At 35.6% G+C, this 23,079-nt stretch overlaps 1 protein-coding gene across 1 annotated transcript; it reads left to right on the top strand.

Moving 5' to 3' along the window:
• Positions 1-1,699: 1,699 nt before the first annotated feature.
• LOC131511420 (olfactory receptor 5H2-like) lies at positions 1,700-2,629 on the top strand. The gene has a single exon (XM_058729099.1). The coding sequence runs from the start codon at positions 1,700-1,702 to the stop codon at positions 2,627-2,629; it is 930 nt and encodes a 309-aa protein (XP_058585082.1).
• Positions 2,630-23,079: the final 20,450 nt, after the last annotated feature.

Raw genomic sequence — 23,079 nt, 5'->3', positions numbered from 1 at the left:
TTCTCCCACTCCTGACAATTTCATTGAGTATTTAAAATATATATATATATATATATATATATATATATATATATATATATAGCAGGAGATTTATAGAAAATGCTCCTCCACTGCTCTTCCTACTTTATGCTTAAAAGGTACACAACACAAATTAAATTTGAGAATGTTCACTTATCTAATGATTTTAGATTTCACTTAAGGGAATCCATTCTATATAAAAATATACTTAACAACTGGAATTTTGGCATTGGTTATTGGTTATTTATGTCGTCTATACTAGGTTCCAGAGTTTGGCTCAATTTTATTCTGCTGAAAAAACTTATAGAAAAAAGTACTCCAAGTAAAACCAGCAGAATTTCTAGAGAAAGTCAGTGGATGAGTCTAACTATTCACACTTAGATCAAGAACTAGGCTAGGTATTATGAGGATGGGAAACTAAGTTTCTGGCTCTTTTGACTTCTATAGTGGTAGTGTTTGACTGATACCAAGACTCATGTGGTAAAGAGCCTTAGTTTTTAGCTATCCGAAAGTGATGTGTATCTACTTTATAACCTCTTTAATATATTTCTCAAGTTTCTTTCCATGTCCTTCTTCTTTTTACCTTATCCACTCTTCAGTGGATAGGTCATCTGTAAGTATGCCTTCAGCTACCCAAATGACACCCAAACAATTGTTTCTATTAAGCTTTAGTAGACTCATACTACTAAGTATGGATATTCAGAGGGCTCTTTCTCCACAAATAGGCCAACTGAATTGTTCAAACTCAAGGTTAATGACCATCTACCTGGTCATCACGTGTCTACTCTCTCCTTCACATCTAGTATGTCACTGAGTCCTAGGGACTACATTCTAATTTATTTTTATCTCTTTGTCCTCCTCATCATTGCCAGTATTACATTACACATAAACTAAGAACTTTACATACACTTGAATCAACTAGAAGGGATTTTTTTACATGCAGATTATCAGACTTCATTCTTTACCCACCAAGTCAATACAATGAGTAATACCTCACAATCTGTATTTTGTACAAGAAGTTCCTCAGAAAATTCTGATGTGTGATCTGGTTTGAGAGTCACTGAATAACAACAGTAAGAGCTTCCTAATTAGTATTCCTGACTCTAGTTTCCCCTCCCTGCAGCATATTTTTTACATTACAGAATATTTAATTTAAAAATTAAAAATATCCCTATTGTCTGAGGAATAAAGTTTGACAAGGACTTCCACATGGAATTTAATTAATTTCATCATAATTCAAACTTCTTTTCCCTACACCCTCAACCATGTTTCAGACACAGAAACTCAGGTATCCCCATGAATTTAGTAATCATGTTTAGAATGTTTTTCCTTGGGGTCCCTGGTTGGCTCAGTCAATTGAGTATCCGACTTCAGCTCAGGTCATGATCTTATGGTTCGTGGGTTCAAGCCCCATGTCGGGCTCTGTGCCTACAGCTCCCGTTTCTAAATCTGTTAGTTCCTGTACATTTTTTTGAACTGAAATAATTTCATTTTCCATTACCTCAATTCCCCAAATTACTTTTCATATATTATAGTAATAGTAGTAAATAAAATTAAATGCGTTCTTGTTAGTGTATGGCTTTATTTCAACTACTTTCTTCCAGTTTTCTTTTAATACAATCTTAGTGAATGTTCTTTTTACATTTATGGCATTTCATTTCAGGGGTCATCCAGTAACAATATGGATACTAAGAATGCAACAATGTTGACAAAATTTGTTCTCACAGGAATCACGTATCAACCAGAGTGGCAAATCCCTCTGTTTCTGATGTTCTTGGTGATATACATAATCACTATTGTGGGAAACCTTGGACTAACTGCTCTCATCTACAATGACCCCCACCTTCACATTCCCATGTACTTTCTCCTTGGGAGTTTAGCCTTTGTGGATGCTTGGATATCATCTACAGTGACCCCAAAGATGCTGGTCAACTTCCTAGCCAAGAGTAAGATGATAACTCTCTCTGAATGTGTGACACAATTGTTTTCCTTTGCATTTGGTGCCACCACAGAATGTTTTCTCTTGGCAACAATGGCATATGATCGCTATGTAGCCATATGCAAACCATTACTTTATCCGGTAATTATGACCTATAGACTTTGCATCTGGCTGTTAGTTTCATCATTTGTAAGTGGATTTATTCATTCTATAGTTCATATAGGTTTTTTATTTAGATTAACCTTTTGTAATTCTAACATAATATATCATTTTTACTGTGACATCATGCCATTGTTTAAGATTTCCTGTACTGATCCTTCAATTAATATTCTGATGATTTTTATTTTCTCTGGGTCAATACAGGTATTTACCATTCTGATTGTTCTGGTTTCTTATACACTTATTCTTTTTATGATCTTAAAAAAGAAGTCTCTGCAAGGCATAAAAAAAGCCTTCTCCACCTGTGGAGCCCATCTCTTATCTGTTTCTTTATACTATGGGCCTCTTCTATTCATGTATGTGCATCCAGGATCCGCACAATCACATGATCAGGATATGATGGACTCTCTATTTTACACTGTCATAATTCCTTTGTTAAATCCAATTATCTATAGTCTAAGAAATAAAAAAGTCATAGATTCACTAAGAAAAATGTTAAACAGAAATGTTTAGATCTCATACTATTATCTATTTTTTATTAAAACCATCACAAAATTATGCAGATTGGATGTGGCTCTGTATGGGTTAGTATGCAAAGACTTTGCAATTGTAATTGCCTAGTGTTTAATGGTTTATTAAACGTGTTCATTTCATGCTAGAATAACTGAAACATAGACAAAAATATTTTATTCTGTATTGTATACTATACTCTTTATTATAGTTTCATAAAATCATTAAGTACTATAATCATATAGTTTTTCTGAACAGGTCTTCATTATGATGATTTGATACTAATACAGCCATATAGCCTGGAGGCTCATCTAAATTTAACTCTAGAGTGGAGGCATGTTTGTGTTTGAACAGAGACAAATCCCAGAAATTCTGCTAGCCATCAAAAGATCTTTCATTCCACTTTATTTGGGGCATGATGAATTTCACTTCATGTGGGGATTCAACTCTCATATCACTGAGGGATCAAAAGAAACAGGGGAGCAATGAGGAAAATATGAGAAGGGAGTTAAAACAGGGAAGGTCGAGCCAAGTTGTAAGAGATGCTCTTAGCCTAGGTTGCACCTATGAGAAACTGGATGGGGGAATTTGCCTCTCACTGTCTAGGATGCTTTCTATAGGCCCTTTCTAGCTGTGTTTGTATGTTGCAGAGTAATCTCAAAAGTTTCACTAATTCATAAAGCTAAGAGAGGAGACTGTAGAATTTAAGTGGGATGGTCATGGAGAAGAAAAGGAAATGGTCAATCTTCCTAGAATTTTTTTTTAAAGAATGAAGGTATAAGATAAATAAATCAGTAACATGTATTTTTTTTAATGCATTGTTGACACGTGGGCTTCAAATGCATGTTTCCAAAATTCAGATAACGTTAAGATAATATGATGTCAGAGCACCAACTTGGTGGCTGGGAAAGACAAGAAAATGAACTAGATTTTGGATGTTTTCTGTCTTAAGAGTTTTTAAATATTAGGTTCCTTCTACTCCATACTGAAAGTGTAATAAGTGTCCTATCTTCAAGTCCACTCCTGCTCTTCCTTTCTCAACACTGAAGTTCCATAAACATTCTTACTGATACCACTAATGCCCTGACCCTGCTTCTGTGTTTTGCAATACTCTGCTTATCTTTTACATCCCATTGATACTATTACTTCTAGAACATAGCCACCAGGTTATTCTTCATAAAAAACTCTGATTAAATCATATCCCTTTTCAATAACTTTTAATGGGTTGTCATTATTACCAGATTATATGTAAATACAGTATATATGTAGATCTGTATATATACACATGTGTAAGTTTATCTGTTCATGTGTATGTCTAGATTATATATATATTTTTCCCATATATTTACATCCATTTACTCCTTCTCTCTCTCTCTCTCTCTCTCTCTCTCTCTCTCTCTCTGTCTCTCTAGGTTCCTCACCCTGGTTTACTCACCATGGCATTATTTGAGGTCCTTACAAATAAAACCTTAGTTAACTCTGAAGTCTCTCCCTCTACAATTCTCCCTATTCTCCTGTGTTATACCCAAAAAATGAGTTGCAGAAAGCTTTCTAACGACTCTTTACTCTTTCAAGTACATGCTTTTGCTAATACAGGTCTCTCAACAGAGAAAGGACACAGAGAAATGGTACCTTTTCTTCAAGATCTATGGCAAATGTTACAGCTTTTATGATGCATTTCCAGATTATCTTGAAGAGACTAGTAATACTTGAAACATTTAGTTTACACATTTGAATCATTTAGCAGTGTATTCTTCTTAGGTCATACTTGGCCTTGTATGATATTTATTTGGGGGCTACAAGCTTTTTTAAATTATTATTATAAATTAGATGTCCTAGTCTCTTTATCTTACACACAAGGTCCTAAATAAGTATTTGTAGACTATATGTAAAAGTGAATTAAATTTGAGAGCACAAACACAAAGAATGCAGTAAGAGAGCATCACTCATTTTCAGTCTTGCAATGAGTCCTGACTTATCACTGGCTGATTACCAGGCCTGGGGCAGCTTCTGCAGCCAGCTCACCTTCCTGTTTCTTTAATGACGATCTCAAATATGACACACCTAAAGTGAATTATTCTTGTTCTTGTTGCTAGGTAGGATTGGCTCCTGGGATAGACTTTGACAAAATATCAGGGAGAAGCTATTTAATTTGATGTTCGGTTTGAACATTTGTTTAGCTTAAAAGATATTTTAAAATACAGAAGCATTCAAAAAATATAATTATTCTATAATCTGGGGGTCTGTATCATAAGATTAGACCAGGTCATCCACTCCTGAGGGATAACCCCAAGCCTTAGGAAGGAGAGTAGTGGATAACAGTCAAGCTGTTTTTATGCTTTTCCCTGAGAAAAATCCATGTTATTGCATATTTCTGTAGTTGTAAAATTTTTTTGTTGTTGTATAATTGTCTCAGTGTACTGATAGCTTCCTTTAATTGTCATGAGCTTTACTTGTTCATTCACTATCACGACCCAATGACTAGCCTGATAATATAATAATTAGCATCTACTGCCATCATAACAGTCCAGTTCCCTAAGTATTTTCCTTGAGTGAGAAGGTTCACATCAAGCTGAGTATATAAGTGCAGGATGCTTTCAAGTCTTGCTTTAGGTTTTATGAGTATGGGACAAAAAGTTGGGGGCTTCTCAAAGCTCAAACTTTCTCTGCAGCCTCCTCTTGTGCATGTCTGGCCTATGGATTCTTCTGTTCTAGTCTGACCTTTGGTGCAATATGAATTACTCTATGCCTTCCAGAAATTCACCAAAATACCTAGACCATTGACGTGACCCCATTCTCTGTTACAGATATTTCTGTTTTCCTACTTAATTTTTGTCATTTCAGTGCCATGTTGGGAAAGAGGTAAAATATACACCTGTGCAAAAAAAACAAAAACAAAACCAAAAAAACAACCCACAGTTTGAACAAGATATGCTGCTGATTTATTTTAAAGAAACTATAGGAGGAGGAGTTAAGATGGTGGAATATAAGAGGGACCCCAGGCTTGTCTCACTCCTCCAGCATAAGTAGATCACCATCAAATCACTTTTTAAAATTTATTTATTTTGAGCGAGAGAGAGCACATGTGAGCAGGGGAGGGGCAGAGAGAAAGGGGGAGAGAGAATCCCAAGCAGGCTCTATGCTGTCAGGCAGAGCCCAATGCAGGGCTCAATCCCTTGAATCTGTGAGACCATGACCTGAGCCAAAATCAAGTGTCCAACACTCAGCTGAATGAGCCACCCAGACACCCCAACATTAAATCATTTTGTAAGATTTTTTTTTTATTTGAGAGAGAAAGAGAGAGAGCAGGGGAGAGGGGCACAGGGAGAGAGAGAGAGAGAATCTTCATCAGGCTCCCAATGTAGGGCTCGATCCCATGACCATGCAACTGTGACCTGAGCCAAAATCCAAAGTCAGACACTCAACTGACTGAGTCACCCAGGAGCCCCAACATCAAATCATTGAACACCTAGGGAATCAATGTGAGGGTTAAGAGAACAATCTGTATAATCTGAGGGAGAGAACATGGTAGGTATGCGGTGTGGAGAGGGGAAATAGGGGAAAGAAAAGCTTTGGTGCTGCAGAGGGATGGGAGCCCTTTTCACAGAGAGGAGAGAGAGAGGGGAGAGAGAGCTGTGTGTTGAGTTAGTGCAAGAAAAGCACTCCCCCTGAAAGTAGCTAGAGAGAAAGAAATTTACCATACACTCCAAGCTGCAGCTGCTCTGCAGATGTATGACTGTTTTCTGGGACAAACTGGCACGGGCCACGGTGCAGCGAGACCCTCCCCCAGAGGATCAGCATGGGCCCAAGCAGTGGGGGATCTCTGAGGGTAGAGGTTTTGAAATACAGCTGTGAGTGAAATAAAACACAGGAGGGTGGTGCTACCTTGCAGGTGCACAGCTCAGGCACAGACCAGGGTAAAGGCAGAGATTTAACAGAAGCCAGGAAAATAAGAGGGGTGCCTGCACTCTATGAGGGTGCAAACATTCCACTCCAGAGACCAGAGAGTGGGGTGAAGACATTTTCACCACTAGCCCAACAGTACTGATCTACCTCAGTGAGCTAAACAGCGCCACCTTTACACCAAACCCCTGTCCCCCTGCACCCTCCAAGCCATTCTCCACTAGAGCAAGTCGGCATGAGAATCAAATCTGCAGGTTCCTCCAGAAGAAGACCCCACAAACCCCTTCCATGTGCTACCATCTACTGATCATAGATTGCTGCAAAGTTTCAGCTCTAGGGGAAACTGGATCAAGCTTCCTTTGGATTTTTGTTTGTTTGTTTACTTTTGTTTTTTTTTTTGCTTCTGTTTTTGTTTTTGTTTTTTGTGGATACAGAAAGAGTAAATTTTTTTCTTTTATCTTATTTTTTTTAATTTTTTCTCTTTTTTTTCTTTTCTTTTTTTTTTTTCTATTTTCCTATGAAGCTTCTCTTAAAAGCAGACCAAAACACATCTAGGACTTAGCTTCCTTCACTTACTTTTTGTTTAAATTTCTGTTTTATTATTTTTTCTGCAAAATAGCAAGACAGAGAAATTCATGACAAAAGAATGAACAGGAAGAAATGAAAGCCAGGGATTTAATCAATACAGATATAAGAAAGATGTCAGACTAAAATTTAAAACAATTGTAATGATTCTAGCTGGGCTTGAAAAAAGCATAGAAGACACTAGAGAATCTTTTACTGCAGGGATAAAAGAGCTAAAATCTAGTCAAGCCAAAACTAAAAATGTTATAACCGATATGCAAACCCAAATGAATGCCATGACAGTGAGAATGCCATGACTGATAGGAATGAGTCAGTGATATAGAAGACACAATTATGGAAAATAATGCAGCTGAAAAGAAGAAGGAAACAAGATAATGGATCATGAAGGTAGACTTAGGGAACTCAGCAACTTTTAAAACGGAATAACATTTGCATAATAGGAGTACTGAATGAAGTGAGAAACAATGGGGTAGAAGGTTTATGTGAGCAAATTAGAGCTTAAAACTTCCCTAATCTGGAGAAGGACACAGACATAAATCCAAGAAGCACAGAGAACTCCCACTAAATTCAACAAAAGCTGATCATTGCCAAGGCATATCATAGTCAAATTTACAAAATAGACATGGAAAGAATCCTGAAAGTAGCAAGGGAAAAAAATCCTTAACCAACAAGGGAAGATAGATCAGATTAACAGATCTTTTCATAGAAACTTGGTAGGCCAAGAAAAGAGGTAGGATATATTAAATGTGTTCAATGGGGGAAATATGCAGCCAAGAATACTCTATCCAGCAAAGCTGCCATTCAAAATAAAAAGAAAGATAAAGAGTTTCCCAAACAAAAACTAAAGGAGTTCGCGACCACTAACCCAGCCCAGCAAGAAATACTAAAGGGGACTCTTTGAGTGGGGGAAAAAAAGACCAAAAGCGACAAAGACTAGAAAGGAACAGAGAACATCATCAGAAACACAAAGTTTACAGGTAACACATGGCATAAAACTCCTATCTTTCAATGATCACCCTGAATGTAAGTGGACTAAATGCTCCCATCAAACAACATAGGGTATAAGAATTATTAAAAAACAAAACAAAAAACAAAAAAACCCCAAGACCCATCTATATGCTACCTACAGGAAACTCATTTTAGACCTTAAGATATTGGCAGATTGAAAGTGAGAGGATGGAGAAAAATCTATCATGCTAATGGAGGCCAATAAACCCAGAGTGCTTACACTTATATCAGACAAACTAGATTTTATCCAAAGACTATAACAGAAAATGAAGAAGGGCATTATGTCATAATTAAGGAGTCTACATATATATTAAGAAGATCTAATAATCGAAAATACGCCCCCAACTTTAGAGCACCCAAATATAGAAATCAATTAATAACAAACATAAACTCATTGACAATAATACAATAACAGTAGGAGACTTTAATACCCCACTTACAACAATGGACAGATCATCTAAGCAAAAAATCAACAAGGAAACAATGGCTTGGAATGACACACTGGACAGATGAACTTCACGGATATATTCAGAACATTCCATACTAAAGCAGCAGAATACAGATTCTTTTTGAGTGCACACAGAACATTCTCCAGAATAGATCACATACTGGGGCCACAAATGAGACCTCAAGAGTACAAAAAGATTGAGATGATACCATGCATATTTTCAGACCAGAATGCTATGAAACTTGAAGTCAACCACAAAAAAAAAAAAAAAAAAAAAAAAAAAATTCCAAAAGACCACAAATATGTGGAGGTCAAAAACATCCTACTAAAGAATGAAAGGGTTAACCAGGAAATTAAAAAGTACATAGAAGCAAATGAAACTGAAAGCACGATAGTCCAAAATATTTGGGATGCAGCAAAGACAGTCCTAAGAGGGAAGTATATTGTACTGCAGGCCTATCTCAAGAAGCAAGAAGGTCTCCAATACACAACCTAATCTGCCACCTAAAGGAGCTGGAAAAGGAAAGCAAATAAAGCCTAATGCCAGCAGAAGAAGGGAAATAATAAATATTAGAGAAGAAACAAATGAAATAGAAACAAAAAAAAAAACAATAGAACAGATCAACAAAACTAAGAGCTGATTCTTTGAAAGAATTAATAAAATTGATAAACCCCTAGCCAGATGTATCAAAAAGAAAGGAAAAAGGACCAGAATAAATAAAACCACAAATTAAAGAGGAGAGAGCACAACGAACACCACAGAAATACAAATAATTTTAAGAGAATACCATGAAAACTTACATGTGAACAAACTGGGCAATAAGGAAGAAATGGATAAATTCCTAGAACATACAAACTACCAAAGCTGAAACAGGAAGAAATAGAAAATTTGGAACAGACCCATAACCAGCAAAGAAATTGAAACAGTAATCAAAAATATCCCAACAAACAAAAGAGTCCAAGGCCAGATGGCCCACCAGGGGAATCCAACCAGACCTTTAAAGAAGAGTTAATACCTATTTTCTCAAACTGGTCCAAAACATAGAACTAGAAGGAAAATTCCCAAACTCATTCTAAGAGGCCAGCGTTACCTTGATTCCAAAACCACACAAAGACCTCGATGAAAAGGAAAATAACAGGCCAATATCCCTGATGAACATGGATGCAAAAATTCTCAAGAAGATACTAGCAAACTGAATATAATAGCACATTAAAAAATTATTTATTACAATCAAGTGGGATTTATTCCTGGAGTGCAGGGGTGTTTCAGAATTCACAAATCAATCAATGTGATACACCACATTAACAAAAGAAAAGATAAGAACCATATGATCCAGAAAAAGCATAGATGCAGAAAAAGCATCTGACAAAGTACAGCATCCATTCTTGATACAACCCTCAACAAAGTAGGTTTAGAGGAAACACACCTCAACATCATAAAGGCCATTAAAGGAAAACCCACAGCCAGTATCATCCTCAATGGGGAAAAACTGAGACCTTTTCCCCTAAGGTCAGGAATATGAAGGGATGTCCACTCTTACCACTGTTGTTCAACATAGTGTCGAGAGTCCTAGCCTCAGCAATCAGACAACAAAAAGAAAGAAAAGGCAATTTGGATACTTGTCAAGGAAGAATTCAAACCTTCACTATTTTCAGACAACATGATACTCTACGTAGAAAACCCAAAAGACTCCACCAAAAAATTGCCAGAACCAATACATGAATTCAGCAAAGTTGCAGGATATAAAATCAATGCAGGAATCTATTGCATTCCTGTACGCCAATAATTAAACAGTTAAAAAAAATAAAGGAATTGACTCCATTTGGAATTGCACCATGAACAACTAGATACCTAGGAATAAACCTACGAAAGAGGTAAAAGATCAAGAACACTTATGAAAAAAATTGAAGAGGACGTAAAGAAATGGAAAAGCAGTCCATGCTCATGGACTGGAAGAACAAACATTGTCAAAATGTCCATACTACCCAAAGCATCTACACATCTAATGAAATCCCCATCTAAATACCATCAGCATTTTTCACAGAGCTAGAACAAACAATCCTAATATTTGTATAAAACCACAAAAGACCCCAAATAGCCAAAGCAACTCTGAAAAAGAGAAACAAAGCTGGAGGCATCTGTATTCTGGACTTCAAGCTGTATTACAAACCTTTAGTCATCAAGACAGTATGGTACTGGCATGACAACAGACACATAGATCAATGGAACAGAACTGAAAACCCAGAAATGAATCCACAACTATATTTTCAACTAATTTTTGACAAAGTAGGAAAGAATATCGAATGGAAAAAGAGTCTCTTCAACAGACGGTGTTGGGAAAACTGGACAGTGACATGCAGAACAATGAAAGTAGAACACTTTCATAATGAATTTAAAAAAATTAAATGTGGCATAGGAAACCATCAAATTCCTAGAGGAGAACACAGGCAGCAACCTTTTTGACATCGGCTGGAGCAACTTCTTACTAGACGTGTCTCTGGAAGCAAGGGAAACAAAAGCAAAAATAAACTGTTGGGACTTCATCAAAATAAAAAGCTTCTGCACGGTGAAAGAAACTATGGATAAAACTAAAAGCGAGCCTACAGAAGGGGAGAGGATATTTGCAAATGACATATCTGATGAAGGGTTAGTATCCAAAAATCTATAAATAACTTATCAAACTCAATACCCAAAATACAAATAATCCAGTTAAGAAATGGGCAGAAGTCATGAATAGACACTTTTCCAAAGAAGATATCATGATGGCTGAGACACATGAAAAGATGTTCAATATCACTCATCATCAGGGAAATACAAATCAAAACTAGAGTGAGATACCACCTCACACCTGTCAGAATGGCTAAAATTAACAACACAAGAAACAACAGGTGTTGGCAAGGATATAGAGAAAGGGGAACCTTCTTGTACTGATGGTGGAAATGTAAACTGGTGCAGCCACTCAGGAGAAAGGTTTGAAGTTCCTCAGAAAATTAAAATAGAAGTAGCCTATGATTCAGCAATTGCGCTACTGGGTATTTACTCAAAGGATAAAAAAAATACAGAATCAAATGGGGACAAGCACCCTGATGTTTATAGCAGCATTATCAATAATAACCAAACTATGGAGAGAGCCTCTAATGTCCACCAATTGATGAATGGAAAAAGAAGAATGGTATGTGTATGTGTATACATATGTGTGTATGTGTGTGTGTGTTTATATATGTAGAGGTAATTAAATTATGTCATCATAAGGGTGGGACCTTCATGATGTGATTAGTGTCCTTATAAAAAGAGAAAGAAAGAAGAGAGGTCTATCTCTACATGAGTACTCACCCAGGAAATGACATGTAAGCATACTGAGAAGGCAACTGTATAAGCCAAGAAGCAGGATCTCATCATGTACCATATTGCTTGCACCTTAATCTTGAATTTCCCATCCTCTAGAACTGTAAGAAATGTCTGTTGTTTAAGTTACCCAGTGTTCGATATTTTTATAGCAGTCAAACAAACTAAAACAACTGCTGTTTTAACATAATCAAAGAAACAAAATTGTTATATCAAGATATTTAGAGACCAATCAAAATGGAGCTTTCCACATACCTTCTATTTCCTATTTAAATAGCCCTATGTAAATATTTTACAAGTTTCCACTCTCTGTATTCTACTTTCTTTGTTTTGGACAGGCAGTTATAGATTTCAATAGAACATCTATTGTCAAGGTGAAGAACTGGGAATATATGTTTTTAAGTTTATTTATTTTGAGAGAGAGAGAGAGAGAGAGAACAAGTGGAGGAGGGGCAGAGAGAGAGAGAATCCCAAGCAGGCTCCATGCTGTCAGTGTGGAACCTGATGTGGGGCTCAAACCCACGAACCACCAAAGATCACGACCTGAGCTGAAGCTAAGAGTTGGATGCTTAACTGACTGAGCTGCCCAGGTGTTCTGAACTGTGGATATTTTTATAACTTTTTCTTGGGAACCATGATGGACAGTGATGGTAGCCAATTAAAACCCCACTGCTTCATTTCAATAAGGTTAATAGGAGGGGGGCCTGGGTGGCTCAGTCGGTTAAGCGGCCGACTTCGGCTCAGGTCAGGATCTCGCGGTCCATGGGTTCGAGCCCCGCGTCGGGCTCTGTGCTGACAGCTCAGAGCCTGGAGCCTATTTCAGATTCTGTGTCTCCCTCTCTCTGACCCTCCCCCATTCATGCTCTGTCTCTCTCTGTCTCAAAAATAAATAAACGTTAAAAAAAAATTAAAAAAAAAAGGTTAATAGGAGGGAAATCTGTCCATTAGAAAAATTTGTCAAGTTGAAACGACTTTTGTACAATCATTCTCAAATAATTTCATCTTTAAGATATTCTATTTACTGTAATAATGTGATGTTTATCTCTTCTGAGGAGATACCCTTTAAGTCAGACTTATTTGACAGAAATAATTAATGATCTTATATTTCCTGTATTTTGAAATAGGAAGGAATTTACTAAAGGTACAATGAGTGTTAAAAGAGATTTCAAGATGTCTGAGGTTGTAAATTGAAACAAAAACCAAAACCCAAAACAAACAAAAAAACTGATACCCAACTATACAATTTTTACCTACCTACTTGAAATGTAAATACCCAAATAAGTTATAAAAAGATGGGAAGAAAACATATCATGCAAATATTAGAAAAAAATATCAGTATCAACCAACTTGATATTATTGACGTTATTGAACACTTCACCAAACAGCAGCAGAATGCATAACATTTTAAAAAGTACACAATTAATATCTATCAAGACATAATAAATTACTGAATTGGATATGTTACTTATGTGTACTTTTTTTTTGCTTGAAATATTCCATTGCATTCCACTCTCCCTTGAAATAAATTATATTGGAGAGATATTTTAAAGCATGGAAGGACATTTTTAACTTGTTACACCAATTTTTTCTTAAGAAAGAATCTCAAACTCACTATCCTCACTGGAAAAAAAATTACTGACTAAAGCCAGACAATTTATGCCTCCCCAAAGAATTTACTTTTACCAGACAACAATGCCCTAAAACAAAGGAGTAAAGTTCTAACATCTACTTATTTTTGAGAGACAGAGAGAGAGAGAGAGAGCATGAGGAGGGGAGGGGCAGAAAGAGAGAGGGAGACACAGAATCCGAAGCAGGTTCCAGGCTCCGAGCTGTCAGCACAGAGCCTGATGAGGGGCTCAAAACCACAAACCGTGAGATCATGAGCAGAGCCAAAGTTGGACGTTTAACTGACTGAGTCACCCAGGCGCCCCAAGAGTAAAGTTCTTATACTCTTTTTTTTGGTTTCTTTCTTTCTTTTCTTATCCTTTTCTTCCCTTTCTTTCCTTTTCTTTATTTTCTCCCTTCCCTTCTTCTTTGCTTTCTTCTTGTTTCCTCCCTATAGTGAGCTATTAAAAAACTGACAAATTTTTTAAAAATTGAAGTCTTTTGAAGCATAACTAAAATACAAAACCTATTGGTTTCCAACAATTTTCTTTATGTAGATTTACTGATAACTAGCATTTTATATATGGATTAGATCTTCCAATTTGACAAACTCATGTAACATTTAAAAAAATTTCTTTAACATTTACTCATTTTTGAGAGACAGGGACAGAGCATGAGCAGGGGAGGGGCAGAGAGCGAGGGAGACCCAGAATCCAAAGCAGGCTCCAGGCTCTGAGCTGTCAGCACAGAGCCCTACATGGAGCTAGAACTCATGAACTGTGAGATCATGACCTGAGCTGAAGTCAGACACTTAATAGACTGAGCCACTCAGGTGCCCCAACTCATGTAACATTTGTAAAGCAAAATAGGGCAGATGCCCCCTTTGTCTCACAGCGCAAGTGAATAAGCAGGCTCAGTATGACACGAGTGGGGCAGCAGATACCCTCCATGTTCCACTGTCTAGTAATCAGCTTTGTGGGAGTGGGAGGGTGCAGTTGCAGTCACTGTGGAAGTGGTGCTAGTAGCAGTTTCCTGACCTGTAGATGCAGCAGTAGAGCTGTGACCTTGCAAATAAAGCCCAATGGTCAAATCCTGGCTTCTGTTCCTCTAGTCTTGCCAGTGTTGTTCTTAAGGCACCTAATTCCCTACATTTCTTTTTGACATTTAAATAGTGGTTTCCGTTTCCTGCATCAAAATGTTACAGAGTCTCTTAGAACTCCTTTCTATAACTTTCTAATACTAGAAGACTTTACAAGAGTCTTCTATTATTGAAACTATTTTAATATGTAATGAGTTTTTGTTAGAATACATATAAATATACAGATATACATGTATTTGTACATATATATAATTGGTAAAAATCATATATATAAATATATAAAATTACAAATTTAGTTATCTAAGTGACTATCCTGATTCAACAAAATAGACAGATATCTGAAAAATACAGAGCACCTTGTAGTAAAGAAAACTTACTGTAGAAAATCAAGTTTCTACAAGCACAAATTAGAGCACAAATGGATTTTAAGATACCGCACTGGATTAGTCTATAATTAATACTATTGGAAAAGTGTCGTCTTCAGGAACCCCCAGTGAACTGCAACTAACACCATCATGTAAGTACCACAGGCTCTGGAAAGCAGACAGCTGATCAACAAATTACAGCTGCTTAAAATCAATTTTTATCTTAGAAATTTCTTAAAAGTTTGTGAAGTGATAGAAAGATAACTACATTTAGAGTCTGAATACCTAGAGATAATTAGTTGTATGATTTGGGGAAAGTCTAAACAATTTACCCCATCTGCTAAATGGGGAAAATAACTATATCCTTGAAGAACTACTGTGCAGTTAAAGGAGGTAATATACGAGAAAATGTTTTATAAACAAAAATACTCCACACTTTACATTTTATCTCTAGTCATTCTTCAACAAAACATTTTAAACCCACAAATTTCACAATTCCCATGTAGTGATCTGTTTTAGTCTCTTGAGTCCATGGCTCTTCTCCCTTAATTGATTCTGAGTTTGGCATAGCCAATCAGTGGAAGAGGAAACTTGTTTTATATAAGCACAATCATTCTTATGAGGTACTAAACTTGGATAAATTCTTCCCTCTTATGTTTTGCATCAAAGAATATTGTATAATAATATATACCAAAATAAGGGGAAAAACCACTCTGTATGTTTAATTATACCCAACTAAATTTCATAATAGTAAAGACACGTTTTTTAATGTTTATTTTTGAGACAGAGAGAGACACAGACACAGACAAAGTGTGAGTGGGGTAGGGGCAGAGAGGGAGACATAGAATCCGAAGCAAGTCCAAGTTCTGAGCTGTCAACACAGAGCCCTACGCAGGGCTCAAACTCACGAACTCCAAGATTATGACCTGAGCCCAATTCCGATGCTTAACCAACTGAGCTATTAAGGTGCCCCAATAAAGACACATTTAACAGAAACTTCTTTTATTTTAATTATACACATAAAGAATTTGTATAAACAAATGTTTCTTCACCTTGAAGACATTGATGACTTACATTATTTCTTCTGAGGTATTTACATTTAGGTAAGTTTTATAATATTAGACATCTTAATGAAAAGTTAAGAAAATTTACACATGAAATATATAATTAAAATATTTAGGGACACCTGGGTGGTCAGTTGGTTAGGCATCAGCTCTTGGTTTTGGCTCAGGTCATGGTTCATGGGATCAAGCCCCACATCAGGCTCCACACTGACAGCATGGAGCTTGCTTGGGATTCTCTCTCCCTCTCTTTCTGTCTCTCCCCTGCTTGCATGCAAGTTCTCTCTCTCAAAACAAATAAATAAACTTAAGAAAATTTAAGTATGTTGATTGTGGAAGATGCAGTCAACTTTGAATTGTATTCTATGACAGTGGCACCTATGAGGGAACCAAGACAGAAAGTATCACTAACAACAACAACAACAACAACAACAGATCACTGACTTCTCATCAGAAATAGAGCCCCAAAGACAGTAGGAACAACAGCTTTAAAGCGATGAAGGAAAATAATATATGTCAACTAAGAATTCTATATCTGGTGAAAATATATTTCAAGAATAAAAGCAGAGTACCGGTATTTTTAGACAATAAAAACTAAGGAAATCTATCTTAGTTTCACTGTGATAAAGGAATTTCTTAAGAATGAGAGGAAATGTGCCTGTATGGAAACTCAGGTCTTTAGGAAGAAATGAACTGTGAAGATAATAACTTGTAGATAAATAGAAATGAGTATTTTTTCTATTAATTTCTTTAAATTATATATGAATATTGGGGTGCCTGGGTGGCTCGGTCGGTTAAGTGTCCGACTTTGGCTCAGGTCATGATCTCATGGTCCGTGGGTTCGAGCCCCGCGTCGGGCTCTGTGCTGACAGCTCAGAGCCTGGAGCCTGTTTCAGATTCTGTGTCTCCCTCTCTCTGTGACCCTCCCCCATTCATGCTCTGTCTCTCTCTATCTCAAAAATAAATAAACGTTAAAAAAAATTTTTAAAAATTAATTAAAAAAAATTATATATGAATATTAAAAGCAAAAATTATGATTTATTTTGGCGCCATATATATGTAGATATAATACATATGACAATTATGCTGTAAAGGAGAGGAGCTATACAAATAGATTTATATAAATTGTACATTGTTCAGTTTTATGTGAAATGGTAAATTATTAACTTTAAGCAAATTTTGAAAAAAGCTAAGAATATATATTATAATCCTGAAAGCAACCATACATGCATAAATACAAAGCAGAGAGGTATAAAACAAATGTTAGCAACATAAAACAAATAGTAAAATGTTTGACCTAAGTCCCACTTTATCAATACATATACAATATTACTCAGCCATAAAAAAAGAATGAAAACTTTCCATTTGCAACAACATGTATGGAGCTAGAAAGTATTATGCTAAGCAAAATTAAGTCATAAAAAAGACAAATACCATATGATTTTACTCATATATAGAAATTTCAGAAACAAATCAAGCAAAGAAAAAATAGAGGAATGGAAACAAAGAAACTGACTCATAATTATAGGGAACAAACTTATGGTTACCAGAGGGAAGAGGTGGGAAGATGGGTAAAATAGGTGATTGGGATTAAGGAGTGCATTTGCTGTGATGAGCACTGGGTGTTGTATGGAAATGTTGAATCACTAAATTATATACCTGAAACAAATATTACACTATATGTTCATGAACTGGAATTTAAATACAAATTAAAAAATATGTTACATTAAAGAAAAATGGGAACTAAGCACACCCATTAAATTATAGATTCTTTGAACAGATTTTTAAAAAGCAAGAGAGATTTCTGGGAAAACAAGAGTAGAGAGCACTGAAAATCTTTGTCTCTACCAAAAAAAAAAAAAAAAAAAAACTTCACTGGTAGAATCTAATAGAACAGTTTGGAACTCTAGAGTCTATGAAGATTTGCAACTCCCAGGGAAGGCTTGGACAGTAAAATATGGTTAATTACAGTCAATTTCAGCTCTTAGCACTGTGGTAGTTACTTATCACCCAATCCATGACCCCAAGGCAGGAAGCTCACATGTTCCTGGAGCTGCTTGCACACATGCCACAGAAGCCAGAGTAGGCAAAATGGATCCAGTCATCCAAATATTAGGAATTTGTGCACTGATTCCTGATTTTGTTCACAGAGATGCAGACAAAGCAGAGGTGGCCAGTGTTGCAACTCCTATCATTGTTGCAAGTTCCTCTTCCTCCAGTTGAGGACCTCCAGTAATTTAAAAGGGTGGTACCCTTTATTCTCTCTTCATTTTTCTCTTTCCCCCCTTTTTTGAGCCAACCTACTAAAGACTGGCATATCCCAAAGCAACCACATAAATGGGAAAAATTAGAAAGTCACCATGTGTGCCACCAAAAATGTGCAGGCTCAGAAGGAAAAACCTGAAAACACAGAAAAAATACCTGAAAATTCACACCTAGGTTGATCCTCAGCACAGACACAGCCTACAGCAATTTAAAGAAAAACAAACACTCAAACCCAAAAGGGAATTTCGCTTCCAGAGTTACTATGTTATTAGATTCAAATGTCCAGTTTTCAACAACAACAAAAAACTTAAGGCATACAAATAAACAGGAAACTATGACCTATTGAAAGAAAAAAGAAATCAACAGAAAGTGTCCCTAGGGCTGGGGGTGGGGGGGAGGGGAGGCCTGGCGGAAAGACATGATGGTAGATTTACTAGACAAAGACAACAGCCTTAACGAGCCCCAAAGAACTAAAGAATGATGTGGAGAAAGTCAAGAAAATAATTTATGAGCAATATGGAAATATTACTAAAAATACAGATAGCTAAAAAAAAATGAAAAAGAAGCTCTAGAGGGGTGCCTTGGTGGCTCAGTTGGTTGAGTGTCCAACTTCTGATTTTAGCTCAGGTCATGATCCCAGGGTCATGGGATAAGTTCTGTGTCAGGCTCTGTGTAGAGTGTGGAGCCTGCTTAAGATTCTCTCTCTCTCTTTCTCTCTCTCTCTCTCTCTCTCTCTCTCTCTCTCTCTCTCTCTCTCCTTCCCTCCCTCCCTCCTTCCTTCCCTCCGCTTCTGTCTCTCTCTCTCTCTCTCTCTCCATCTCGCTCTTAAAAAATTTAAAAAAAAAAGGAATTCTGGAGATGAAAAGAACAAAAATTGAAATAAAAAATTCACTAGAGGGATTCAAAGGCAGATTTGAATAGCCAGAAGAATCAGTGCACTTGAAAATAAGACAATGGAAATGAACTAAGTCTGAAGAAGAGAAAGAAAAAAGATTTTAAAAATGTGATTACAGCTTTAGAGATCTGTGGAACACCATCAAACAGACCAACATACACATGTGAGAATTCCAGAAGAACAGAGACAGAAAGGGGCACAGAGAATATGTGAAGAAAAAAATGGCTTAAAACTTCTGATAATTGACAAAAGACATGAATATAAACATCCAAGACTCACAGAACTCCTAGTAAAATGAGGTTAAAGAGTTCACTTTGAGATACATAATTAAACTGTCAAAAGAAAAAGAAAAGACCTGAAATCATTGTTGCAACATATGCTAACTTGGATGTAAATTTAAAAAATTAATTAATTAGAATTAAAAAAAAGAAAGCAAAATTTTTTTTAAAAATTTTAAAAAAGAAGAAGAAAAGAGAATTTTGAAAGTGGCAAGAGAGTACTGACTCATCACACTGAAGGGATTTTCTCTCAGATAATCAGTAGATATCTCATCAGAAACTGTGGAGAACAGAACACAATGGGCCAATATATTCCAAGTATGACAACAACATTAAAATAAAAAAAACAAACAAAACAAAACAATCTTGTCAACCAAAAACGCTATATCTGGCAAAACTGTCTTTTAAAAGTGAGGGAGAAATTAAGACATTCTTAGATAAACCAAAATTGAGGGAGTTCATTAACACTAGATCTGCAGTACCAAAAATGTTAGAGGGAGTCCTGCAGTTTGAAGTAAAAGAACAATTGACAATAACTTGAAGCCATATGAAAAAATAAAGATTTCAGTAAAGGTAAATACATGAACAATTATGAAGGTTATTATTATTGTAACAATCACGTGTAACCTACTTTTTTTTTTCTACATGATTTAAGATACTACCACATTTAAAAAAATTGTTTGTCTAAAAACAAGTATTGTTTTCAGTAACTTGTTTGTAACTCCACATTTTGTTCTCTACATAACTGAAGGGACTAATGCATTAAAAAAAGTTGTTTTTGGACACAATGTGTAAAAATTAATTTTGTGATATAACCAACTGAAAAGGGTAGGGATGGAGCTGTTAAAGAAGTAGTTTTGTGTTATTAAAGTTAAACTTGTATAAATTAAAATCAGAGAGCTATAACTTTAGGATATTAAACGTAGTCTCCATGGAAAACACAAAGAAAATAGCTAAAGAATATACAAAGAAGGAAATTACTAAGAAACAAGTATTTCACTACAAAAAAAAAATCAACAAACTACAAAACAAAACAGTAATGCAGGAAATGAGAGACAAAAAAAAGCTATAAGGCATATATAAATCAAGTGGAAAAGAATAGAAGTAAGTCTTTCCCTATATAATTATTTTAAATGTAAATGAATTAATTTCTCTAATCACAAGGTCAGCTTGATGGAATGTATATAAACACAGGGTCTAATTATATGCTGTCTGCAAGAAACGCACTTTAGATCCAAAGACACACATCAGTGGAAAGTGAAAGGATTATATCTTAATCAGCTTGGGGCACTATAGTGAAATGCCATAAACTGGGTGGTTTCTCTACAACGGAAGTTTATTTCTTATAGTTCTTGAGGTTAAAAGTCAGAGATCATAGTGTCAGCATGATAGGGCTCTGGTGAGTTTCTGCTTCCTGGTTTACAGGTGGCTGCTCGTATCCTTGATTCCATTGTATCCTTCCTCATAGAGAGCAGAGACAGGTAGAAGTCTCTCTCCTGTATCTTCTTATAAAAGCATTAACACCATTTATGAAAACACCACTCTCATGACCTAATTACCTCCCAGAGGCCCTACCTCCTAATACACACTAGAAGTTATGAATTCAATACATGAGTTGGAGAGGAGACCACAAACACTGAGTTCATAACATTGGGGAACATGTGTACAATTATTATTGAACACCAGTTCATAACAAGGGGAGTCCCTGGCCCCCCAAATTCATGTTCTTCTTACATACAAAATACATTCATTAAATCACAACAACCCCCCAAAGTCTTAACTCATTCCAGCATAATTTCTAAAATGTAAAGTCCAAAATCTCAAAGAAATATCATCTAAATCAGATATGGGTGACTTAAAGTATGATTCAAAATACGATTCATACTCAGGTACATATACGGACTCAAGGTATGAGTCATCCTGAGTCAAAACTCCTTTCCAGTTGGGATCCTATAAAACAAAATAAGTTATGTTTTTCCAAAACACAATGATGGGATGGGTGTAGGATAGACATTCCTGTTCAGAATGGGAGAAATAAGAAAGAAATAAGAGGTGACATGTTTCAAATAAGGCCTAAACCTAGCAAGGCAACATTCATGAGTTATTAAAGCTTAAGAATAATCCTCTTTGGCTCTATGTTCTTCCTTCATATAAGAACAATGAACCTCAACTCTTATTTTACACCACACATAAAAATTAACTAAAATGTATCATAGACCAAAACATAAAAGCTGAGCTGTAAAAATCCTAATATAAAATAAAATATTATGACTTTGGGGGTAGTCACTACTTTTTGTTAAGAGGACACAAAACATAATAACCATAAAAGAAAATTTGATAAATGAACCTCATCAAAATATAAAACACCTGCTCCTAAAAAGCATATGTTAGAAATCAAAAAGCCAAGCCACAGAGTTGGAGAAAATAATCAATATATGTGTCTAAGGACTTATATCCAGAATATATAAATGACTTCTTTTGTTTGTTTTCCTCTGCCATCAGAATTTCATTAAAATTTTTTTTTATTGAAGTATAGTTAACACAGAATGCAACAACAGTTTCAGGTGCACAAAAAAGTGATTTGACAAGTCTATATGTTATTATATTAAGGACTTTTCAACTCAGTAATAAGAATTCAAATAATCCAATTTTTTTAACGAGGAAAAGATTTGAACAGATATTTCACAAAAGAAGATATATGAGTGGCCAATAAAACATGAAAAGAATCTCAATATCATGAATCATCAGAGAAATGCAAACTACATGCACACCTGTCATAATGGCTAAATGTGAAAAGACTGACAACCCCAATTGTTTCCAGAATGTGAAGCAACTGAAATTCTCATATATTGCTGGTGGGAATGTAAAATGGTACAACTATTCAAAAAGCTTGGTATTTTCTTAATAAGTTAAACATATGCTTACCATTATGACCCAACAATTTTAGATATTTACCCCAAAAAATGACAACATATGTCCTTCTAAAGATTTGTACACTATTGTTCATGGTAGCTTTATTATGAGTAACCTTAAACTGGAGACAATGTAAATACCCATCAACAAGTATATAGGCCAACAAATTGTGGCAAAGACATACAATGGAATACTACTCAGTAATAAAAAGAAATGAATTATGATACATACAAAACCATGAATGATTCTCCAAACAGTTATGGTGAGTGAAGAAGCCAGACAAAAAAAATTATGTACTGTATCATTTTATTTATGTGAAATCCTAGAAAAGACAAATCTACATATAGTGGTAGGAAAGCCAGAATGACTGGGAAGGGGTAAGAGGAAATTTCAAGGTGATACAAATTTTCTGTATCTTGATTTTGCTGACAGTTACAAGGGTCAAAATTTGTCAAAATTAGTTGAACTGTATGTATACTTAAAATGGGTGCATTTTGTTGTATATAAATTATATTTCAATAAAAGTGATTTTTAAAAGGAAAAAAAAAGAAGATCCAACCATGTTTTCTACAAGAAATGTACTATAAATATACAGATAGATATAGGTTAAATGTAAAAAAGGGGGAAAAAAACATACCATATACTAAATAACCACAAGAAAACTGGAGTGACTACATTACTA

The sequence above is a fragment of the Neofelis nebulosa genome, chromosome 5, assembly GCF_028018385.1.
Source record: "Neofelis nebulosa isolate mNeoNeb1 chromosome 5, mNeoNeb1.pri, whole genome shotgun sequence".
Lineage (NCBI taxonomy): Eukaryota > Metazoa > Chordata > Mammalia > Carnivora > Felidae > Neofelis > Neofelis nebulosa.
The sequence above is the reverse complement of the archived record's forward strand: the minus strand, read 5'-3'. Positions and strand labels throughout refer to the sequence as shown.